Source organism: Drosophila rhopaloa, unplaced genomic scaffold (genome assembly GCF_018152115.1).
Source record: "Drosophila rhopaloa isolate 14029-0021.01 unplaced genomic scaffold, ASM1815211v1 contig_163, whole genome shotgun sequence".
NCBI classification, from domain to species: Eukaryota; Metazoa; Arthropoda; class Insecta; order Diptera; family Drosophilidae; genus Drosophila; species Drosophila rhopaloa.
This window is the reverse complement of record NW_025335043.1, coordinates 11,904,433-11,925,541: the sequence shown is the minus strand read 5'-3', so window position 1 is coordinate 11,925,541 and position 21,109 is coordinate 11,904,433. Positions and strand designations below refer to the sequence as shown.

Genomic DNA, 21,109 nt, shown 5'->3' with positions numbered 1-21,109 from the left:
ATTAACATCTTATTCCTATTTGTTTGAACAAGACTGTATCTTGCCATTGACGGAAACGTTTTATCAAAGTTTACAACCTATTGGCATATATACAATTATGCCATATTTAGAATTAGTCTCTGTATCAACTCTGGTCACACTGCTCACCAGCAAAACCAAACAGCAACAACAAACAAACAAAAATAGTGCATCACAATAATGCTATTATCAGTATTAATTAAAGGGAACACCACCAGCATAATCGAAACCATGCCAACTTTGCGTCATTAAGAACAATTGAACATTACAGACCTTCTGGAAAATCCCAGAAGCATGATAGTGACGTCACTTGCGAAACAAAGCGAAAACTGCGCAGAAACACAAGGGAAATCTGTTTAGGCAAGGTCGATGGAAAAAGAGGCGGGAGTATTATAGAAACTGATCCCCCAGATTTCACTTTTACCACAATTACAAATTGATTACAAATCAAAGCGGAGCGAGCTCAAAGTATTCAGTTCAAGATGACACGCGATGAGAAGCTGCCGCTCAAACAGGCGGAGATCTCCATACAAAGGTTTCAGGATACGGCGGTAAATCTAATACTATAGGTCCAATAACAGACCCAAAATTTAGCCACTTTGAAACCCACAGGTACCCCACCATCTGAGCCTTTTAAAAAACCATCGCAGCAATATTGAGAAAAGTCTTGCCCTCGGCGACTGGCAAAAAATCAAAAAAGAGGAACTCAATGCCTGGCGGGTTGTCAAGCAGATCAAGAATCTGCTTCTGGAAATGGATGCACTGCGTGAAAAAGTGCGGGAGGAGGATCTGGAACGCTTTGATGACCTCATGCGTCCTGGCAGGGAAAACGCCTTTGCTGGCATGAAGGAATTTGCAGGTTAGTTGGGTTTAGTCCCTTTAAATACCTGGGATTTCTTATATATTCCGATTTTCAGAACTGCAACTCAAGTCACCTACCTCAACTTTGGGTTCCCAGTACGACGAAGACCAGGATAAAGAACCACAGGACGTGGACATGACCAATTTACCAGCCCACCGTCACATGCCGCAACTACAACTCAATTTCCAGCCGGAGGAGCACCAGTTGGCCCAAAGACAAGCCTGTCTGGATCAGATGGAAAACCTGCAAAGGGAGATTTACGATCTACACGGAATGTTCCACGGCATGCGACAACTGACTGCAGAGCAATCAGTAGTGGTTGAGAAGATCGCAGACAATGCGGAGGAAGCTCTGGAAAATGTTCAGCAAGGCGAATTGAACCTGCGCCGGGCTCTCACCTACAAGAAGGCCATGTACCCTGTTATGGGAGCTCTCCTGGGCACCTGTGTAGGAGGACCTATAGGCCTGGTGGCAGGAATTAAAGCTGGAGGATTGGCTGCCGTGGGTTGTGGCATTCTTGGCTTCACCGGTGGTTCCGTTCTCAAGGCTAATCCCAATGTAATGCACGGCAATATAGAGGAGGAGCAGGCGGAGCCGGATAGCGAATCGACCGAGAGACTGGAGCTCAAGGAGAAGCCGGAATGACCCGCAGGAGAAAGCGCTCCACGATCCGCATCCACGGCTCTGGCCACTACGCACATCTGGTCGGCGAATACGCGGCGCTTGGAGGCGGCCACCAGCGGAGTTATCTGCAGTGTGCGCAGCTATTGTTCCATTCAGTAGAAATTTTACACTGGTTTTAGTTCAATATCCCCATTTTGTGATTATCCATGTGCAGTAGAGCTAAAAAGCATCATCTCAACATTGTTTCTAATTTAAGCGTTGGATATTTTGATGTTCACATGACACCGCAACTGTTTGTAGATTTTAAGGCTTTAATAAGCAATAATAAGTCGTAGCTTTAACAACTATTTGGAGAATGTGTTGAGTTTTCATTGAAAACGGAAAAAAGGCCTGCAAATCTTTGTTTTAAAACTTGTGAGGTCTTTAATTTGAAATATGAACTCTTAGCTATAACATCTTTGTAGAAAAAGCCTACAAAATTACCTAATCTAAGCGAGGACTTAAAAACTATGATTATATACCAGATGGGTAATTCTGCCCCGGATTTAGAGGGGTACATTAACCGTGGTCCAGGCCTGCTTGAAGTTCTTCTTCTGGGAGTGCTGCTTCTTCCTTAGACGCTTGGCGGTCTTCTTCTTTTTGAACCACGAAGGATAATTGCCGTACTGATCCTTGAGGGTCTTGCTGTTGAAAACGTGCTCCACGCCTGTGTTTTCATTGGTCACTTTGACTTTTTCGCCCTTCTCCAGACTTTCCTGGTGTTCATAGATCAGTTCCTGTTCCTCTTTGGTCTTGGCCTCCTGTGAAAGGATTTGAAATGGTTTTTAGTAAAGTTTTAAAAGTAACAGTAGGTAAGGTAAGCGGTGCAGACCAAAATAAATACCGAGGTAAGGTAAAAGTCGGTACTTAGCTTCAGAATTAAGTACATGTAATCAGCTACCGTATACAAATCCACACAACTCACCCTCTTAAGCTCCTTGGAGGTCTTAATTTCGACCACATCGCTAATATCTTTCATGATCTCATTTCCATCGGCATCGAGGAGTCCCAGAGTTTTCTTTAGGCGAATTAACTCCTTTACTTCATAACGCGCCTTCTTTATCTTATTCATTTCATCGCGGCGCTTACGGGAGCGATTGTTTCTGCCCATATTGCGTGTCGGATATTAGATTATACCCGAGAAGTACGAAAAAGTCAAGAAATTGCGTTCAATTTGCTAAAAACGTAAACACGTGCGTTCTAGTGGCGGCTGATTCAGAGTGACCGTACGTTTAAATATTACCTTTCTCAAAAAAAGAATAAATACTAGCTTGGAATTTCTTTTAGTATATTGGATCCCAAATGTTTTGAATTATTGTATCTTTTCAGTTTCAGTTTGAAAAACACTGTGGAAAATTTCGTATGAACTTAAAATATTCAATAGTTTATAATTTACATAATTTTCATTTCGAATTTTGGTTATTGCATTAGAATTTTCACGTTTTGCATTATTTCTAAATGATAAAATTCCCCTTCAATTATAACGTTTATTACAACATATAAACAACTAATTTTGTATTCTTCTTTTCCCGCTTTTTTTGTGCTATAAGCTATCTAGGAAAACGCCATGAAAATTTAATTGGAACTGTCACGGCACTTTTTTTTTTGAATTCCTAATATTCTTATAAGTCCTTATTTTATATGGAATATATTCCTCTCTTTATTTATTTACATAGTAATTTTCTCTCTATCTCTCACTTTTTCTCTTTCTCATCTCCCTGCTCTCAGAATTCAATATGATTTTTGTATACAAACAAAATCAGCTGCTAAAGAGAGAAAATGAGAGGCTTGCAAATTACGAAAAAAATACAATCTTCTGGGGGTTTGCTTAATATGATCATGAGATACCCTTTTTTTTTCTTTTTATACAAAACTAGTTTAATATACCTATTAAAATTTTTAATGTTCAAAACAAACAATTAAAAATTTAGCCTCTTTTAAATATATATTTTGTGTAAATCCGATTATAAATATTTGTTTTCATTTTATGGAAATCAAATACCATCCTTGAAGTTTAAATGTCTGAATATATCAAAACCTGAATGTTAAATATTATTATTTATACTTTCTGTGTCATTACCCATAGCGTATTCGTCGTTAGGATACTTAGGATAGGGTATCTTAAAAGACCTCTCTTGCACATGCGCAGCAGCGGAAACCTCGGTGGTGGAGCAGAAACAGGGTAAGTGTGTCGGGCTCAGCTGTAGACCCACCAATACAGCAGTGCTGTAACAAATACCAAGACAAAATACAGACACGGATAGTGACAACCAGCTTTGCTGGTCCGTTTGTAAACCTTCTGCCATCATTCGCTCGTCAGTCGTTGCTAGCATACGTCACGGAGTTTCCTGTAGCGCTGCCTTCCGCACTTCTCACCCCCTCTCAGTTCACAAAAAACGGAAGTAATCAGCACAAAAAAAAAAAACAGTAATCACAATTAAAAACATTTTGAAAATTGTGTGAAAAGCTGTGCTGGTGCAGAATATTGCAGAGAATAGAAATCAGAGAAGGGAAGATTCCGATTCCGCCATCGATCGATCAATAAACTCCGGGCAGCAAGTAAGTGCAGTTTTAACCCCCAAAAAAAACTTAAGCGGAAGTCCTCCAAGGAAAGGACACTCACTCAAATGTATACACATTCTCAGATATGTTTCTCAAAGTTTAGCTGCAAGTCGATTTACATGTACACACATCTCAAGTGCACCCAAGCGATACATACACAAAAAAATGCACAAAACAAAAAAGCAGGAAAAAAATTCTGATTGCACCTTCGCATCCAAAGAGTTCACACTTTTGCGACTGTGTGAGTTTTCCTTGGTTTCGGCCAGGCCGAGTTTTTCTTCACCAGAAACTTTTTCCCCCAATGTATCGTATTCGGGCTGCGAATCGTCCGAGTTTCTTGTTAGGGGATTTCCATTCTGGGCATCTAATAGCCATAAATTTGACTTGCATCACGTTTTCAACATTTGTAGCGATCGTTATCAGATCCGTGACACATCTCAGATCTCTGGCATTTGCCAGCTGAGGGCACTGGTAAAAAAACTAGGACCTTTCCCTTCAATTGTTGGGACTTAATTGGTGTAAATCCAATAAGCAGAACTCAATTTGGGATACCGTTTGCCTACTTAAAATAAACAGATTTAATGGTATCTGGTATTTAATGGATATCTTTAATTAATTTAAAAAAATTATTAAAAAAATTATTGAAATTTAATTAAAATGTTATTTAAAATGTGTTATTGGATTTTAAATTTAAAACGTTACAGAGAATATACATCACATTTATCAAATATTTATTGTTACAATAAGACACAATTACAATTCTTTTTAATGAGTTCTGTGAGTTTTTTAGAACCATTTAAGCAACCTTTTTGTTTAAAATAAAAATGTAAAAAAATAGCCACTATTTAAGCCCAGCTAAACAAACTTTCTCTGCGTGTTCAGGCTCATTTAGCTGCTGCACTTTGGCCCACAATCGAGTTTTTTTTGTGCAAACATTATGACTATGTGTTCATGGAGTGTCATCTGGCGATGGCAAGTGCAATGAATGTTTCGCTGATTAACATCTTAATTAGCCTTGCAATTATTTCCTTAACTACAACTAAGCATTTCAATGGCCAAAAAATCGCTGGCTGCCAGCCAACAAAAAAAAATGTATTTGCTCATGTGTTGAGATTCATCCAAAGACAAACGAAAATAGGGAGCATTTTGGGAGAAACCATTTGCTACTCCACAACCACAAATGCAGGCCCGAAAACCCAAGTGAATCATGCGGCAAATGTGCAGAACAGGTCTTGCAGTTTGCCATTGTCCATTGTCCATTTTTCGAGCTGAAGAACCGAAGGTGCTGGATCGAAACGGAGGGTCCAAAACGGAGGGGCAGAACGAGCCCGGATGATAAATCAAGTCTGGCCAGTTGTTTGTCTGTGGTAACGAAAGAAAAATTGAAAAACAAAAGCCACAGACAACAACATAAACAGCGAACAGCTGATGATGCTGCAGCTCCTCGAAATACGAGTGTGTATCCGCCAGATATAGTAAGTTGGCTGCCCCGATCGCGGCCAACGAATCTGGCCGCCTTAATTGGCCAAAAGGGTAACCGAAGTCACAGAAAGTCCAAGTTCTGCACAGAGAAATATTTTTGTTTTTTTTTTTAATATTAAAGCGTATAGTAGCTCTACAGAAATCAAAGCAAAATGTTAAGATTCTTATATATGGGCTTAAAAAAAAAATTAAGAAAATAAAAAAATATTGAATTATTGACTGACCCATATTTTTATTAGTTTCTCTTTGTGTAGCTTGATTTTTAATGAAATCAAGATATCATCGACCCATTTAGATGATTCTTTTTTCCTCCCTGTACCAACGTCAATTCCTTTGTAAGCTATTTTTGAACTAGTCTTGGCCTTTTAAGGCGCTGACCACCTTTAAGGCGCTTTTCACTCGGCAAAGCCGACCTGAGCGGGGAGTAAAGGCAATTAAGTCATCGTTAGACGGCATTAGCGGGTTTAATTAGAACAGAGCAGTTAGTATTCGCCGCTGCTAACTGACGCGGCAGTTTGTCACGGTCCCGAGGGTCGTCTCAGCCCATCGGATACTAAAACCCAGATACCCCTACAAAAACCGTGGCTATCAGGTAGCATAGTAGGCAGCAGATGGCTGAAGGCTAATCTGAAAATGGCACGCATTGCTTACGGACCCTCTCTCCGGGACCGATAATGCCTGACTATAATTAGGAAGTTAGTCAGCCGACTTGCCGTAACTGTAATTACGCATGTGTATCCGAAAGATATCCAAACAAAAACCCAAACAATGAACACTTGATATCCTCTTGTCTCGGTTTTGGGTTACTGTTTTAGCTTCCTGGCAGGTCCTGATTTATGGCACCAAAGAAAGTGAAATTCGGTGAGGAAAAAACCTGTTTGTAATTTGTCCAAAACAAAAAAAAAAAATGTGAAGACAAAGACCAGAGTCAAGTTCAAGTTGTATAGTAATGACGAGTTATGTAAGTTTTTTGCCACTGAGGTTCTTGACTGCGCATCAAAATGTCAAAAATTATGTCATAATTCTGAAATGAACGCAGCTGCAGTGAAACCTATGGGGGAGGAATTTCGGAAGGGTGGGGATTACGGGGTGGTTCCAGGTGGTAGGACGTAGGCCCAGTAACTGCACACTGCGCAGTTCCTCCCAAATCCCTTTCCCCTGCTTTTGGGCTTGCTGACGTGTTCATTTTCCACTGGCGTTGATTTGCAGCTACGGGTAAGGGCCTTTCATCGATTTGCAGCTTAACCCATGTACGGTGTATGGGGGCACCTACGGCTCTCTAAACTAGGCACCATCCCAGCACCAAAAATAGCAAAGGTGACCCCCAAAAATGCTGCGGAACGGGAGGCTGCGAAAAAGTTTTTCTGGGCCTACATTTCCCTAAATGCGGAAGTCGTTACTTTCTATATATCTATATACAACGTATATATATACACACATAATTGCAGCGAGAGAGTGAACCACAACATTCGATAGGGCCTGTGAAGGTTGCTAGGTAATCATCGGGGAAAATGGAAAATGCCCTCGTCTGCGCAGGTCAAACAAATTTGTTTGTAAACAAAATCTGAATGAGAGGAGAGAGAGCCTTTTCTGCTCCTGCACTGAAAGTAGGGGAAAGCCAGTAACAGTAACCAACTGCGGTCAGAACTATTTTAAGCCCAGCGGGGGCGGGGGAAGGGGGTGTCTGCAAGGGGTGGCGGGCGGTCGATTTATATTTGCCCATAAATCTCCCTTTTAATTGGCGACGCTCAAACACAATTGAGGCGCTTTAATAGAGGCACTTTGAGCGCTATATTTATGCAGGAAGGCTTGGGAAATTCCTTCAACAATAATTTCCAAATTTCATTTGATTATAAAGAACGGGAATATTGGCTAAATAAGGATACAAAAGGGTAGGAAGAATAAAAAAAACAACATGAATCTGCTTTAGGCTCTTATATGCAATAAATTATCAGGTTGTTATTTGTAATGAAGAGCAATGAAATATTGGTCTTCAAAAATACTGGGCTTACGTAGATTTATTTTATATTTTTTAGAGGAATCTCCTAAGTGTTTAATATTTTAATTATATTGTTTCAGGCTAAGTAAATGAATTTAAATATATATATTTATTTAAAGATTTTTTTCCGGGATCATCATTTTATTTTTAAAATGCAAACGTGCAAAGAGATTATTTTCATTACGACTTTTAGCTAGTCATTATGATGGTGTTGAGTCTAGTCATTTCCGAGTCACCAGTTGAGCGCCTGATGTAATCCGCCAGAAGGGCGCGTAAATCGATTATTGAATTGATTGATTGCTTACTATAGATTGGGGGGCCACAGACGGCGCTGACCCAGTATTCTGTGTACGGCAGCTGGACCTAGTACTGATAATGATAAACAAAGTGATAAAAAATATGCGTCGTGCCCAGCGGATTTGCCTAAGAAGAGACACATGGAATGCTGACAACTGCGTCTCACGTACTAATTGAAATTACGCGTTATAAAACATCCATTTATATATATACAAATATAATAAAAAGCTCAACTAAATGCCATTAATATGTACAACCAAAGTGCAGCAAGGTACGCGAACTTGAATTTATATACATATGTGGTGACAGAGAAACCTGCAATCCCACATTTATCATCGATCGTTTGATAAGCAGTCACCACACAATGAATCTCGATTCACAGAGGTATTAGTACAGTGGAACCTCACAAGTGTCTCTTTGTTTGAGTGGGATGTGTGTGTGTGCCGCTGTGACATCAAAGAATCGCTTGCGTCACTTTTCGAGAAGCTTTACTGGGGGTCTTTTATAGGCTTTGGTAGATATGGCTAAAAATACATTTTGCACCCTGATATTAAAGAATTTGGTTTTGTCAAAAAAGTTCAATCCCTTAGAATTTATTTTTTATATTTATTAAAACAATGAGAAATATGGTTTAAAAATATTTAAAATTTGTAATGCTTGTATCAGCAAATGGAATTTAGCAAAATATAATTCATTTCAACAAAAATGTAACCCACTTGAGAAATTCTAAAATAATGTCGGCCAATTTAAGCATTAAAACTAATTATTTTTATTAGCATAAAGAGCTAATAAACATAAACATATATTCTATGTTGGGTTACATTGTCCGCATATGGTATCCATTACAATGCATCTAAAGTTCCACTTGCTGCAGCTGAAAAAAATTCATATGCATAAGCATTTTCCACAAACGTTTGCCCATTGAAATGAAAACATAAAATGAATAAAAAGTTGCTTCACTTGATGTCGCATTTAGCTTCTGTCGATGCGTTGGCGTTTGTCATTTGCCTTAATGCTATAGCGATTCGATGTTCCGAACTGCGTAGTATCTCCAAGCTATGCTTATAGAGGGGGGGATTATATGGAGTGGGGAGTGGGTTGCACAAAAGGGGTGGTGGGTCCGAGCTGTCGGAGTTTGTGCGCAATAACCCAGAAAGAAATGTTCGGAACAGTCGAGTTCACTTAGGTTTGGCCATGGTTCACTCCACTCCCTTTGATGCTGGCCGCTTTCCATGTTTCCATGTTTGTTTGGATGTAAACTGCCAACGTTTGTTGTAATCATTTTGAGACAGAAGATGTGGCAGCTAGCATAAACATTACCCGGTTAGATAAAGCATTTCTCTTTGGCTAGGGCTTGTTTATTTAAGTTTAAAGTGCTGCCGCGCGCAAATAGTTTTCTATTTTGTTTTCTATTTCGTTGGCGTCTTCCCGATGACGCCAATATTGTTTACCTCTACGCAAAAGTAGGGGAATTTTGTTTTCTTTATCATGTTTTTTCTACACTTTTTTTTAACATAAACAAAACGCGTGCAGACTGAGATTAATTATAAAAAACTTTTGGGTTGGCCAATGATGTGAGGGGAGCGATCACAAGATTTTGTGTAGGTATAGTGGCCATAAACACACATAAATTTTCCTATATATTTGGACATATATACCTGGCTATATCCGGCGATCTTTTTGCTGCTTTTTGGCACCTGTGTGCGCTCCGTGACTTTGTAGTTGTAGTCGTTAGCCACTTTCCTCTCTGCAAAAGCTACAACTTGTCGCTGTCAGCTGTTGCATGATAGAATTTCTAAAAATATATAGAAAACCACAACAAACGCTGTGCTAATGGCTAAACAACCTTGAACCTGGCCGAGAGGTTGTGCTTTTGCCAGAAATATGTATCAAGACATGCACTTGTGTGTTATTGCCCATTATCTAAAACGAAATGAAATTATTTAATGGGTGGCGAACGGGATTCAATTTTGGGTGTGTACAAGTAGCGGTTCTGAGATAATTAAAAAAAGCTCAAAAACAATTATGACAAAAACAATTCCATAATTAAAAAAAAATAAGCAAATACATATATTGCAAATCAACTTATAAAAGTAATAAACCGTTTTGATTTTAACCATTAGCTAAATAAATAAATAATATTGTTATAAAGTCTTTTTATTACCGAAACAAAAATAAATAAATTGTAAAAAACTCATAAATGCCACCGGAAATAAATAATTGCTGATCCAGTTAAGTAATGAAGTGTAAATACATATATACTTAAACCTAACTGAATAATAAAAAGTATTAGAGAATTTAATATGAAATCCATGCAAAAGCACATAAAGATTATTCCAAATGAGCTCATTCTTTTTATAATATATAGTACTCAATAGTATTATTCGGATAAACCGACAGTTCATGATTATTATTTGAATTGATTTCGAATTGCATAATGCGATGGTTGTTAAACTGGCAACGAAATTAAGTCAAAACTTATTTGAATGCCTCGAGTAGTCTTCGTTTGGCTGGGAATGACAGTTTTGCAAATAGTTCTCAGCATTTCATTAGCATTTTTATGCGTTCCGACTGTCCGACAACTTATTGCTTGGCTGCCTTTGCCTCAGCCATGACTCGGCATTAAAATCTAAAATTATTAAGCGGAGAAACTGTATTTCAGCGTGAACTTTGGAGCTGCCAGCTGCCAACTACTTTGCCCGTGCGAGAATCCCACACCCATGCACTGAAAAAAGTGGATTGTTTTAAGACTTTTTAAAAACTAAATCAATCATTCAAACATTCAGTCGGAAGCGAACACATCTTATCAAAAGCCGAACCATATAATTCATTCAGTTTACCAGCCTTGAAAAAGGGGAAAAGATTGCAAGAGAAAAGATTACGCTACACTCATAATAAATAAGTGATAGTGTCACAAAAAAAACAGTAATAAAATATTTATAATCATTTTATTGGAAACAAGATTTTTTACAATGCTTTTAAGGTCGTTATAAATAATTTTGTTATTTATTTTTCAAAGAAGTAAATTTCTGTCTTAGATGTTGAGTGGATAAATTGTGAGATCTAAAAGGCTAACACTTTTTTTGTTTCAAAAAATACAAATTTAAATAATATTATTTGCTTGAAAAATATATAATTAATATTATTTAACATTTATGCTAGCTGCCTAATTTAAGCTACTTGCTTTTATGTTTAGATCTTTTGATTATCATGGTTCAAGTAATATTATATTAAGATAACACCACAGTAAGTGGCTTTTTAATTCTTTTTATATACTTATAATCAATTTTAAACACCTAATAAAAAACTGCATATTTTTCGTGAAGTGTACCCACTTTCCGCCAACCCCTTCCCGCGCAGCTTAGTCACTCGGGCGGCCCGTGACCAGTTGGCAGCGAAGAGCCACTTGGTCTGGCGGCTATAGAAAAGTATCTAACAGATACAGTTTGGCGGACGTTGAAGGGACGGGGGTGTCGGGGGCGGGAAAGTGTGTCAATGCGCATACGTCAGAGCAGCTGATCGGAGAGCGAAAACGTTAGTAATACTATTTAAAGAGAGAGCGCGAGAGTTGCGATCGCTTTGTTGGTAAACAAAAATCACGAACAACACGTATGATCGAGCTCTCATTTTTCAACGCTGCCCAGCTGGTTGGAGCATAATTTTGGCGCTGGCTTTTGTTGACGACGACTGCGATCGTGGCTTTTTGCGTTTTAAAAAAATACATAATTATGGGCTTAGATACGCTCACGAGCGTTATTTTCCGCTCTTTAGCGTTCCACTCTCTCTCTGAACGAATCAAAAACTGAGATACTTTTTCAGGCCATGCAGCGATCGCTGTTGGCATTCGCCTTTGATATTTTAAAGCAGACGCAACAGCAGCAGCACCGCAACTCGAGTGCAGCAGAAGAAAAGTGAAAATTGCTCCAAAGAGAATTAGGTAAATGAACAAGAGAAGTGTGAACAGTGAACACCCAAAAAATAATAGAGTAAGAACTGCAGCACACAGAGATACAGGTACGCACACATCGAGATACATTCAGCTACAGGTACAGGTATTCGCACAAAAACAGATACAGCAAAAGTATCGCAGTGTAGCTTTTGTTCTTGCGTCCGCTTTTGAAATTCAAATGCGCTTCCGTCGCTTCAGTTGGCAAACGAGTGTCGACTAGGCTGTACCGTCTGCAGTGGCATCCGCATCCAAATCCGCACATCCATTTACCCTGTGTATTTGCTGAAATTTACGTGATTTGAGTGAACTTTACGTGTGTTTTCTGTGTGCAGTTTTCCACAACCATAAGGTGAGCCATCAATATACGGGCATATATTTCCAATTGTGCTGCCAATTAGTGCCTATAATTGACAGAATTCAGGCACTGCCAAGGTCGCCACTGACGTCATTTGGCCAGCTTGCATAATTCCGCATTATGCCATAAAGAGAAAATTCTATACCCCCACTTGGCAATCGAGTGTTTTTTTGTTTTCCTAAAAAAGAAACAAAACAAGTAACAAACAAAAACACAGAAACACGAAATTCCTTCAAAACAAAGGAACTTTTGCACTTTGACTGGCCCAAAGCTTAAAGCTAATCAGATACAATTTGACTGATATGAATATATGGTTACATATAGATACCAGTATGTGTGTGTTTCTTATATAGATTGGCTATTGGTTTGTACTTAAGCAGAAAGCTTTGAATATCGTTCTTTGTTTGAAATACTTGTGGCAATATAAATAAATTCGGGAGAGATTTTTAGACTTTATGGTCCAGATATTCCAGTTTTGTAAGGGGCCCCTTTTGCTCCATAAGTCTTTGCTTTTGTACTTTTTCCATTCTCTGATCACTGCCGCTGTCAGCTCAACTAAATTAGTTCAAGTTCATTAGCCCAGCCCCATTTGAAATCCCCCCCTGTACTATCCCCACTATCTGGTAAACTATATGGTACAATCAATTGAACAAAGCTTGAACTTTCGACTGTCGGCTCGTTTGCTGCACACGCCAGACTCTGCGCTATAGTCGTAGCTAGACTATATAGTAAACAATAGTATACAAATAGAAATTATTAGCATAGTTAAGGCTGTCTAGCGAACTCGTCTGGGGTGCGGCTTATCGGTCCCCAAATGAGTTGGCGAATTCTATATTGTTATTCCGCGCTGATAAACAGTCAAACTTATGCCATCGGTGGAGAAGTTTGTTGACTCGATGGCAAACAATGCCAAAAAACATTGTGTGGATAGCGATTTCCTCAATATCTAGTCTAGACTTATATAACCCATTAGCGATCAAGGTCAGAGTCAAAGGAAAATAAACAAAATTCTGAGCTAAAATAAGCGCTATGATATGGTATCTACCAATGCAACCTGCCTAGAATATATAATGAAGAATAGAATATAAAATGTATTTGCACATTCCAAGGTCACATTTATTTGGCTGCAGATGTGAAAAAAAGTGAAATCGAGTTTACTGCAGCTCAAACAAAATAGACTTTATATCTCGGGGTCCATGACCAACCATTCCGGCGGGTTATCTAGGGTGCTGTAAGCTGTCGGCCATAAAAGTAAGATTCGTCGATCGGGTCCCCCTACGTGTTTATTTATAAAATGCCTGCACGGACCCGTAAACGCAGCAATCGCTGTTGTGCAATGCAAATTTATTTCGACTGCAAAATATTTTTTTGCCTCTATTTTCGGTTAGATATATGCACACTCTTCAATGTGCAAAAATATGGCAAGGCATTTTGAGGTCATGCTGTCTCATTGGAAATGCCTATTTTATTTTCCTGCTGCCAATTACAGAGGCAGTCCTTTCCTGCATCTCTGTTTACTGCTCATTACCATCTCCAGGCAATTATCAGAATTTATTTCAGCTGCCCAAGTCAATGGCCCCCCCATCAAATTTGATTGTCAAACTTTCGCTGACATTTCGACTCGGACTGCCTCATCAAACCCAATTTTGGTACGCTTTTTGTGTCTCTGCTGCAGGAGATTTCACTTTGTTAGTTTGTGGCTTTTCACGTTTTTGTTTTGCGGTCAAATTGCAAATTGCTCCGGCAATTGTCTCTGCAAGTCCAGATTCAGCTCCGTTTCCATTGCTCTTCGCCTTTAAGTTTTCCGTTTTCCGTGCGCAGTTTGATCGACAAAAATATGCCAGTCGAGCTGCTGGCATCTTTATGACAATACAATAATCATCTTTATGACGATACAAATCAGAAGTGTTAGCGCTTATATATAGGATAAATATATAACGGAATAGAAGCCAAAATAGTTTTTATTTTTGATTCCCCAAAACCATTTTAAATCGACAGTCACAAGAGTTGTATTTTTCTGAGTGCACCACCGATTTAGTTCAATTCATCTTTTAGATAGATATATACGGGTATAGTTTGAGTAGACACTTTTCTATTGTCATGACGTGAGCCCGATTCAAATTGCATATATACAGTACACACACAGTATTCAGGCAAACCGCTCAACGATTGTGTGTGCCATATATAATTGCCTCGATCATAAGCTCGGCGCATGCACATGGAATCGGATGGGATTGTGGCTATCGAGGGGACTGAGGGGAACTGGGAAACTTAATGGCCAGTGCAGCGATACTTTATGGCTGTGGCCCGTCTATTATACAGTTGTCAGCACAGTGCTACAGAAAAAAATCTGATTAATGTAATCACACGTAATTGGCGCCTTTCGTTAATTTGCGTTGAGAAAATTTCACTTTTCCAATCGAATTCGAAATCCAATTTGCATTGATTTCGCTTGAGCTATATATTTTTAAAGGCATCAATGTGATGCAATAAAAAATAATTGCCATCTTTGAGTAGTAAACTCCTCTTTTGTGTTTTCGAGTTCACATTCGAATTTGCACATCCATTAAAATTAAGTAAAATAAGTGAATTTCAACCAAATGTAATTAAATTAATTGCTAGGAAAGGCAAGGATAGATATTCAATGCACTAATTTGATACTCTTTTGTTTATCAACAATATTTCAAAAGGAGTTTATCAAATCAAAGCATTATTGTTATTAGCAATATCCTATTTAAGGATTAAATTAAGAATTAATAAGCAGGTTTAGATAAAAAATAAGTTACATATTCTATATTTTCCCACTATTTTAGTCTTGGAATTTTTTAAATAAGCTTCGTTACTCAAGCACTCGATCTATGCACTTTAAAAAATCCTCCTGCTCATCACTTAGCAGAGTATGCGAGCTGCAATTAAATGAAATTAAGTAGCCGCCCCATTGAACCGCGTGCGCCCACGCAAACAAGCAGCTTACTGAAAGGGGGGTGGTTTCCAAAGGGGCTGCTGATTACGCAATGTGCACACAATTTGCTAAGCTCATTTCTCACATTTCCCCTACTTTTTCTCTTTTTTTTCCGTTTGCAGCTTCTACGCTACGAAGAATAAAGAACAAGACAAGAAAACAGCGTACAAACAAGAAACAGAAACAAATACAAAAACAAATAAATAAAAGACTGAGCAACGTTCAAGCAAATCCAAGGAACAAAACCAACAGCAACATAAGCAATCTCCCACATTTGTCTCTCTATAACTGTGAAACTAGGCCCGGCAAAATCCGAGTGGAAAAAGCGCAACTTTGATCTCAGCACCCACAATAAGAAGCAATAAGAAAAGCCAGCGCCCTCTACCGCCGGATCAGCCGCATTAACCCCGTATAATGTTAAGCAGCCTCGCCTCGTATCTCTTTGGATCGCCAGCAACATCCGATTCCATTAGCCAAGACGCCAGCCCCGCCCAGAGCCCCAACAACCACTCGAATCCCGACCCCTCGACCGATCCCTCGGCGGGCGATGTAATTGAGGTCACCTCCTCGACGCCCTCGGTAGCGGGCAACAATCGGGGCGCGGTACGCGCCTCCAACGGCAAGCGCGGCAAGAACAGGCGTGGCAAGCAGCAGCGGATCAGCCAGCAGCAGCAGCGGAAGCAGCCGGCCATCACCAAGCTACTGACGCCCTCGGGCGACTCCATCGACGAGGACTTCGACGAGGACGAATGGTACATTGTGGAGAAGGAGGGTAAGTTTCGATTTCCAGCAAAAAAATCATTAAAAAATGGGAAGGGTTTTATAAATTAAATTTAAAAAATATTTCAATTCAAGTTTAGAAAAAAAATCCTATTAGGGGAATATTGATTAAAGTCAAATAAAGTTTCTTGAAATAAAAAACTAATTTTTACGAGACCGAAAAGGTACGCTCAAAAGTTTACAAGTGCATTTGATTACTGCATTTTCAAAATGTAATTATTTAAAATTAAAGTAGGAAATTAATAATATTTGATGTTGAAATATCCGAATACTTGGAATTTATAGTTTAGGTGGTCCGTTCAATGCAATTAAAACAGCTATGCTACGTTTATTTTAATGCATAACAACTTTAAATGAGCTTAATATGTATTTGTTTTATTATTCCTCGTTTTTAAAAACATAATTTAGATCTGAACCCGACAAATACTTTATATATGCATAACATTTTACAAAGATATCAAAATATACATAATTGATTAAAAGTATTTTATTATTTAAAAAGCTAGAAGTAATTATTCGCTTTAATTTCCCGTTTTTAACCCCATCCACTGTTTACTTTCCAGACGAGGAGGACGACTCCCTGCCGCGCAGCGACTCCGAGGAGGAGCTCTCCGTGGTGGAGGTGTCGCAGTCGCGTGGCGCCACCGCCCCCTCCTCCTCCGCGGGCTCCTCGGCCGGCGGCCATGGCCCAGCGGCCGCCGCGCGCCGTCGGCAGCACCTCAACTCGCATTCCCTGTACAGTGGGCCGCGGCCGCAGCAGCAGCGCAACTATCTGCAACGCTCGCGCGTCGCCCGGCCGCTGAGCATCAGCACCCTCAGCCCGCCCAGAAGTGTGCCCGCCCAGGGACCGGCAGATCCTGACAACCTCGGCCAGTCGCTGTACGTGGCCTCGCCCAGCGGCAGCGACCAGGGTCTGAATCTGGGTCTGGATCGTGATCGGGACCAGGGTGCTAACGTGCTGATGGAGGAGTCCTGGTACGTAACACCGCCACCATGCTTCACCTCGATTGGGCCAATCAATATGGAAACATCACCATTTGAGAATCTATTGATTGAGCATCCAAGGTTGGTGATCTTTATAGTACACAATACGAGTCCCCCACCCTCCCCGATCCAACAACCACAATTAACAGCCAAAAACGCACGCCCAATAATAGTTAAATATATATCTTAATATATGGTTTCTTTTTCACTTGCAGCATGTCCGTTTACTTTAGTATTAAATCCACCCAGGAGGGCACCGAAAGTTTTGTTAATCTTGATCTCGGGGTGTCGGCGGAGGTGCCGCCGCAGCAGCGGGAGGATCCCGAGCCGGAGGCTGAGCCGCAGGACCAGCGCCAGGTCCTCCAGGAGCGGCGCTCGCATAACGCTCGCTTCGATCGCCATGCGGCCGCCCAGTTGAAGCAGCAGACGCTGGCTCGTCAGAGCCAGAAGGTAAGGATCGAAGAGTGATATTTGATTGAGTAGGTTTATCAATTATTAAAAAGTATTTTAGTTACACGATAGCTTTCCAATTTGTTTGAAATTCATATTTTCGTAATGGCACTATTGAATGTAGCTTAAACAAAACATTCCTGACAAAGGATATGTAAATAAAAACATTCATTTTTGGGCAGAGTTTTATATACATATATACCTCAAATTGATTAGGTAGCTGACATACGTTTTTAAAAGTACAGTTTCCAGTTGTTGACTTTAAAGAAATTATTTTTAAAAGAACAAATTTACTCCCCAAATTAAAATTTATTTTGTTTTTTAATGATCAATAATTTTTTTTAGAATATTTATTTAAAAAACAATTTAAAATTTTGGTAAAATTGACTTATGCCTAATCCAGATATCCACTTTATGCCATCCACAGAGCAACAACAAGAAGGAGCACCAGCAGCTCTGCCGCAGTGCCATCAAGCGGGCCAACAAGGTGCGCGACTTCCAGGCCAAGGCCAACCGCCCGCGCCGCTCGGAGATGCAGCACTGCAAGCTGGTCAGCGGCGCCAACAACAACCGCAGCAAGTGCTGCTACTAGGCACGCACCAGGCGCACCACCCACCACCACCACCCACACGCCTCCCACGCCCAATAAGCCGGAGGAGCATTACAATCATGGCAGGCGACGCGATTTTAATTAGTATTTTAACTTAACCCCCATAATGAAACGAGAAAAACCGCAACAAAAATGCCACAAAAATATCAAAATCTAGCAGTTATGAAAAACACATATGTTTAATTAATTAAACTTAACAATTAATTGTGAAAAAACGAAAAACAAAAGCCACAAAAAAATGTAACTATCTGTGTAAATGCGTAGGTTTTAACGTTTGTCGTTTCAATTTCACAACTTATATGAAAAATACCAAAAAAATGAAATAAAAATTTCAAAATGAATATGCAAAAAAAACCATAAGAAAAATGACAAAAAAAAACATGAATAAAATAAGCAACAGAAAGCAACCAGAGCTAAGAAAACTATATTATTTATTTAACAATCAAAAACACACACTGGATTACTTTATGGTATGTTTTGCAGAAAGCTTATGTTTATTTAAGTGATCAATCTCTTGAATTTGATTTGTTTGAGTTGTATGAATTTTAGTGTGAAAAGTGTATGCTTATCGACATATAGCATGTAATGTATTAAACCCTTGGCACCAGATAAAATGTTCTATTGTATGCCTGTTTATGTTGGAAATGCGCGTGCGTATGTATGAAACAAAAGTGTGAAAAAATGGGGGAAAAAAAGATAAAAACATATATATAACAGAAGGAAAAAATCACAATAAAAAATGATTATGCTAAAACTTATAAATTTACTTGATTTTTATGGGAATATTGGCTTCCTGGACGGTGTTTACTGTTGAGTTTGGGTTTTGCTTTCAAGTTTTAATAAAAGCTTAAAGAATTTTTGATTGATTTTATTTCTCTTGGACAACATGTAAAAATCTGTAGAAATAAATTTTTAAAAATATGAGTAAGAAAAGTCAATAAAGTAGATTCTTACTGATGATGCTAGCTGGGTTTTCTATAAAGAAGGGACTACCATTGAAATTATTACCATTTTATCTTAAAAGATATTAAACAATCAGATCTTTTTATACATTGATTGTGGTGCTGAAACTGTTCAAGGACTTACTAAACAGAAGTAAATATTGAAAATAGGTTTAACCCCTAAAGGACATTTCATCTTTTAATAATGCCACTGTTTCGGTTTGATAAATTTAAATAAATTAAATATTTAGTAGCCAAACGTCCAAAAATATCTCTTGCAATGTGGGTCAATTGTGGTGATCAAAGGAGCGTGCTGTCACGCTTGATGGACAAGGGTTGCCCTTGCTTGGATATGGATTTCAAGACATTGCCCATAGAGACGTAGTCATCCCAGGGTCAAATGGTCGGGAGGCGGACGAGCCTTTCACAACGCTTAAAGTGCCAAGTAACTAATTAGTGATTAGTATTTTAACGCAGACACGCTTGGCAAACGGTGGCAATTAAACGAGCCTAACCTGCAGACCCACGCTCGACAGTTAGGTGCCGTTGACCTTGGCCAAAAGGTAAGGGGTTATGTATGTAGCTCCTCCAACTCCTCCTTTTCCTCCGACTTCCGCGATGCAAAGTGAGTCTAACGGCGAATCACAACGAAAGTAAATCAGCAAATGGAATCATCTCAGGTGGGCTCTTCGAGATTCTTTCACAACCTGCAGCAGATGGAGAGCCCTGAGAGCCACCAGAATGCGGTTGGCTGGCTCTGCTCTTCTACACAGACGAAAAGTTCTTTAAATTTATAATGCTAAATGTAAAAATATATTAAAAAGGATAAAAAAGTTTGCTTTTATGCAGAATATATCATAAAGTAAGCATTATTGGTATGGTGTCAAAAATTATGTTGGAAAATTAATAAAATTAATGGAAAACAATGAAAATATAATATATATTTAAACTTTATTTTTTTATAATTTTATATATATCCCTTTTCAATACAAGGAATAATTTTTAAAAATTAGACTGTAATGGGAGGCATTTGTACTATTAACTTTGTGTTCCAAAAGTGTTCTAATAAAAGTATCTATACAAGCTTAATATTTTGCTACTACATTTTGAACGTTTATTTTTTTACGTATTTCTTTCCTACATATTAATATCAAAAGCCTTTGACTGCGTTTTCTTCTGTGTAGCATATTGGATGGCTGGATGTGTGGATGGATGGAGGAAAACTTTATAAAGATCCGCACTAGCCGCGCTTCGCTTCACACCTGCTCGCATCGCAAAGAGCTGCAAACCACCGTCCGCAAAAGTTATAAGACTCAAATATCCAACCGGCAACGGTACTCGGAACTCCGTTCGGACTATTATGTAAGATTAGGCAATCTGCGAACACACATCCACTTACATACTCGCCCAACTCCCCCACTTGGCGGCTGATTCTATTTGGCAAGTTGCACTTGAGTGATTTTTCGGGCTTCCAAAAAAACGGAAAACCAACAAACCTTTGAACAGACGTGCAATATGTAAAGCGGCCCAAATGACGTAGCCGAGAAAACCCGACAAAAGCTGCCAACCAAAGATCGCGCAATATCAAAAACCATTATCGAAAGTGAGACCAAGACAAAACCCCTACAAAAAATAGCAGTGCGAACCGTTTTGTAGCGTTTTGAGACCAACATCGGATCCGGATCGTCAACTTTTATGGCCAACGTCGCGAGGATTTGCTAAGCCCCCCGAAATGGGCAAAGTTGTTCGGTGTCAGTTGGTCAAAGTGCGTGCCGAGCTGTGAACTGTGAACCGTGATTCGCGGTTGTGGGTGTGAAGAAAAGCGCGTCGGAAAACGAAAATTACATTGAGCAGGTCAGTGCTAAAACTGCTCTGGACATAAGAGGCTAAGCGGATTAAAATCAAAGGATTTTTTCTTTAATAGGTGAGTATTTTATTTGTTTTATAAAAGAGAGTTTAATACTACAAATTGTTTGCACACAAAAACTGGATTTAAGAAAAGTATCAATTCAATAATCTAAATCAAATAACAGGCAAGCTTAAGAATGTAATTAGAGGAATAAATTTGTCACTATTAATCAATGACATTTAAAAGTTTTAAGACACTATTTCTTAGGTTTATCTTTTTGTCCTTCTTCAAATGTAAGCTTATTTTAGTTTTCTGAGATATACTATAAACAAAATAAGAAGTTAAA

General features: G+C 39.1%; 3 protein-coding genes across 7 annotated transcripts; 2 read left to right on the top strand and 1 right to left on the bottom strand.

The window, feature by feature from the left end:
* Positions 1 to 134: 134 nt before the first annotated feature.
* Positions 135 to 1,851, top strand: LOC108052057 (syntaxin-17). Its single transcript, XM_017134378.2, has 3 exons — positions 135 to 569; positions 631 to 877; positions 936 to 1,851. Exons 1-3 carry the CDS (start codon positions 501 to 503, stop codon positions 1,523 to 1,525), a joined length of 906 nt encoding a protein of 301 aa, XP_016989867.1. The 5' UTR covers positions 135 to 500; the 3' UTR covers positions 1,526 to 1,851.
* Positions 1,852 to 1,903: 52 nt separating this feature from the next.
* LOC108052058 (protein LLP homolog) lies at positions 1,904 to 2,774 on the bottom strand. Its single transcript, XM_017134379.2, has 2 exons — positions 2,469 to 2,774; positions 1,904 to 2,304 (listed from the first exon to the last, which is right to left on the bottom strand). Exons 1-2 carry the CDS (start codon positions 2,652 to 2,654, stop codon positions 2,050 to 2,052), a joined length of 441 nt encoding a protein of 146 aa, XP_016989868.1. The 5' UTR covers positions 2,655 to 2,774; the 3' UTR covers positions 1,904 to 2,049.
* A 1,084-nt stretch (positions 2,775 to 3,858) lies between these two features.
* LOC108052045 lies at positions 3,859 to 18,735 on the top strand. Of its 5 annotated transcripts, none has more exons than XM_044457692.1 (5): positions 3,859 to 4,102; positions 15,272 to 15,921; positions 16,493 to 16,904; positions 17,129 to 17,363; positions 17,791 to 18,735. In XM_044457692.1, exons 2-5 carry the CDS (start codon positions 15,564 to 15,566, stop codon positions 17,953 to 17,955), a joined length of 1,170 nt encoding a protein of 389 aa, XP_044313627.1. In that variant the 5' UTR covers positions 3,859 to 4,102; positions 15,272 to 15,563; the 3' UTR covers positions 17,956 to 18,735. The 5 variants fall into 5 exon arrangements, with proteins under 5 accessions (XP_044313627.1, XP_044313623.1, XP_044313624.1 ...); XM_044457688.1 differs by having other exon boundaries at positions 16,493 to 16,994; XM_044457689.1 differs by lacking the exon at positions 3,859 to 4,102 and adding an exon at positions 11,704 to 11,820 and having other exon boundaries at positions 16,493 to 16,994.
* The last annotated feature ends 2,374 nt before the right edge of the window (positions 18,736 to 21,109 follow it).

Excerpts from the sequence above, each read along its gene's own strand:
- LOC108052057 (XM_017134378.2), top strand. The coding sequence starts at position 501 with ATGACACGCGATGAGAAGCTGCCGCTCAAACAGGCGGAGATCTCCATA. Across the intron at positions 570-630 it reads AAAGGTTTCAGGATACGGCG|GTACCCCACCATCTGAGCCT; the intron begins GTAAATCTAATA and ends TGAAACCCACAG. Across the intron at positions 878-935 it reads TGGCATGAAGGAATTTGCAG|AACTGCAACTCAAGTCACCT; the intron begins GTTAGTTGGGTT and ends TCCGATTTTCAG.
- LOC108052045 (XM_044457688.1), top strand. The coding sequence starts at position 15,564 with ATGTTAAGCAGCCTCGCCTCGTATCTCTTTGGATCGCCAGCAACATCC. Across the intron at positions 15,922-16,492 it reads GTACATTGTGGAGAAGGAGG|ACGAGGAGGACGACTCCCTG; the intron begins GTAAGTTTCGAT and ends TTTACTTTCCAG. Across the intron at positions 17,364-17,790 it reads TGGCTCGTCAGAGCCAGAAG|AGCAACAACAAGAAGGAGCA; the intron begins GTAAGGATCGAA and ends TGCCATCCACAG.
- LOC108052058 (XM_017134379.2), bottom strand. The coding sequence starts at position 2,654 with ATGGGCAGAAACAATCGCTCCCGTAAGCGCCGCGATGAAATGAATAAG. Across the intron at positions 2,305-2,468 it reads CCTCCAAGGAGCTTAAGAGG|GAGGCCAAGACCAAAGAGGA; the intron begins GTGAGTTGTGTG and ends ATCCTTTCACAG.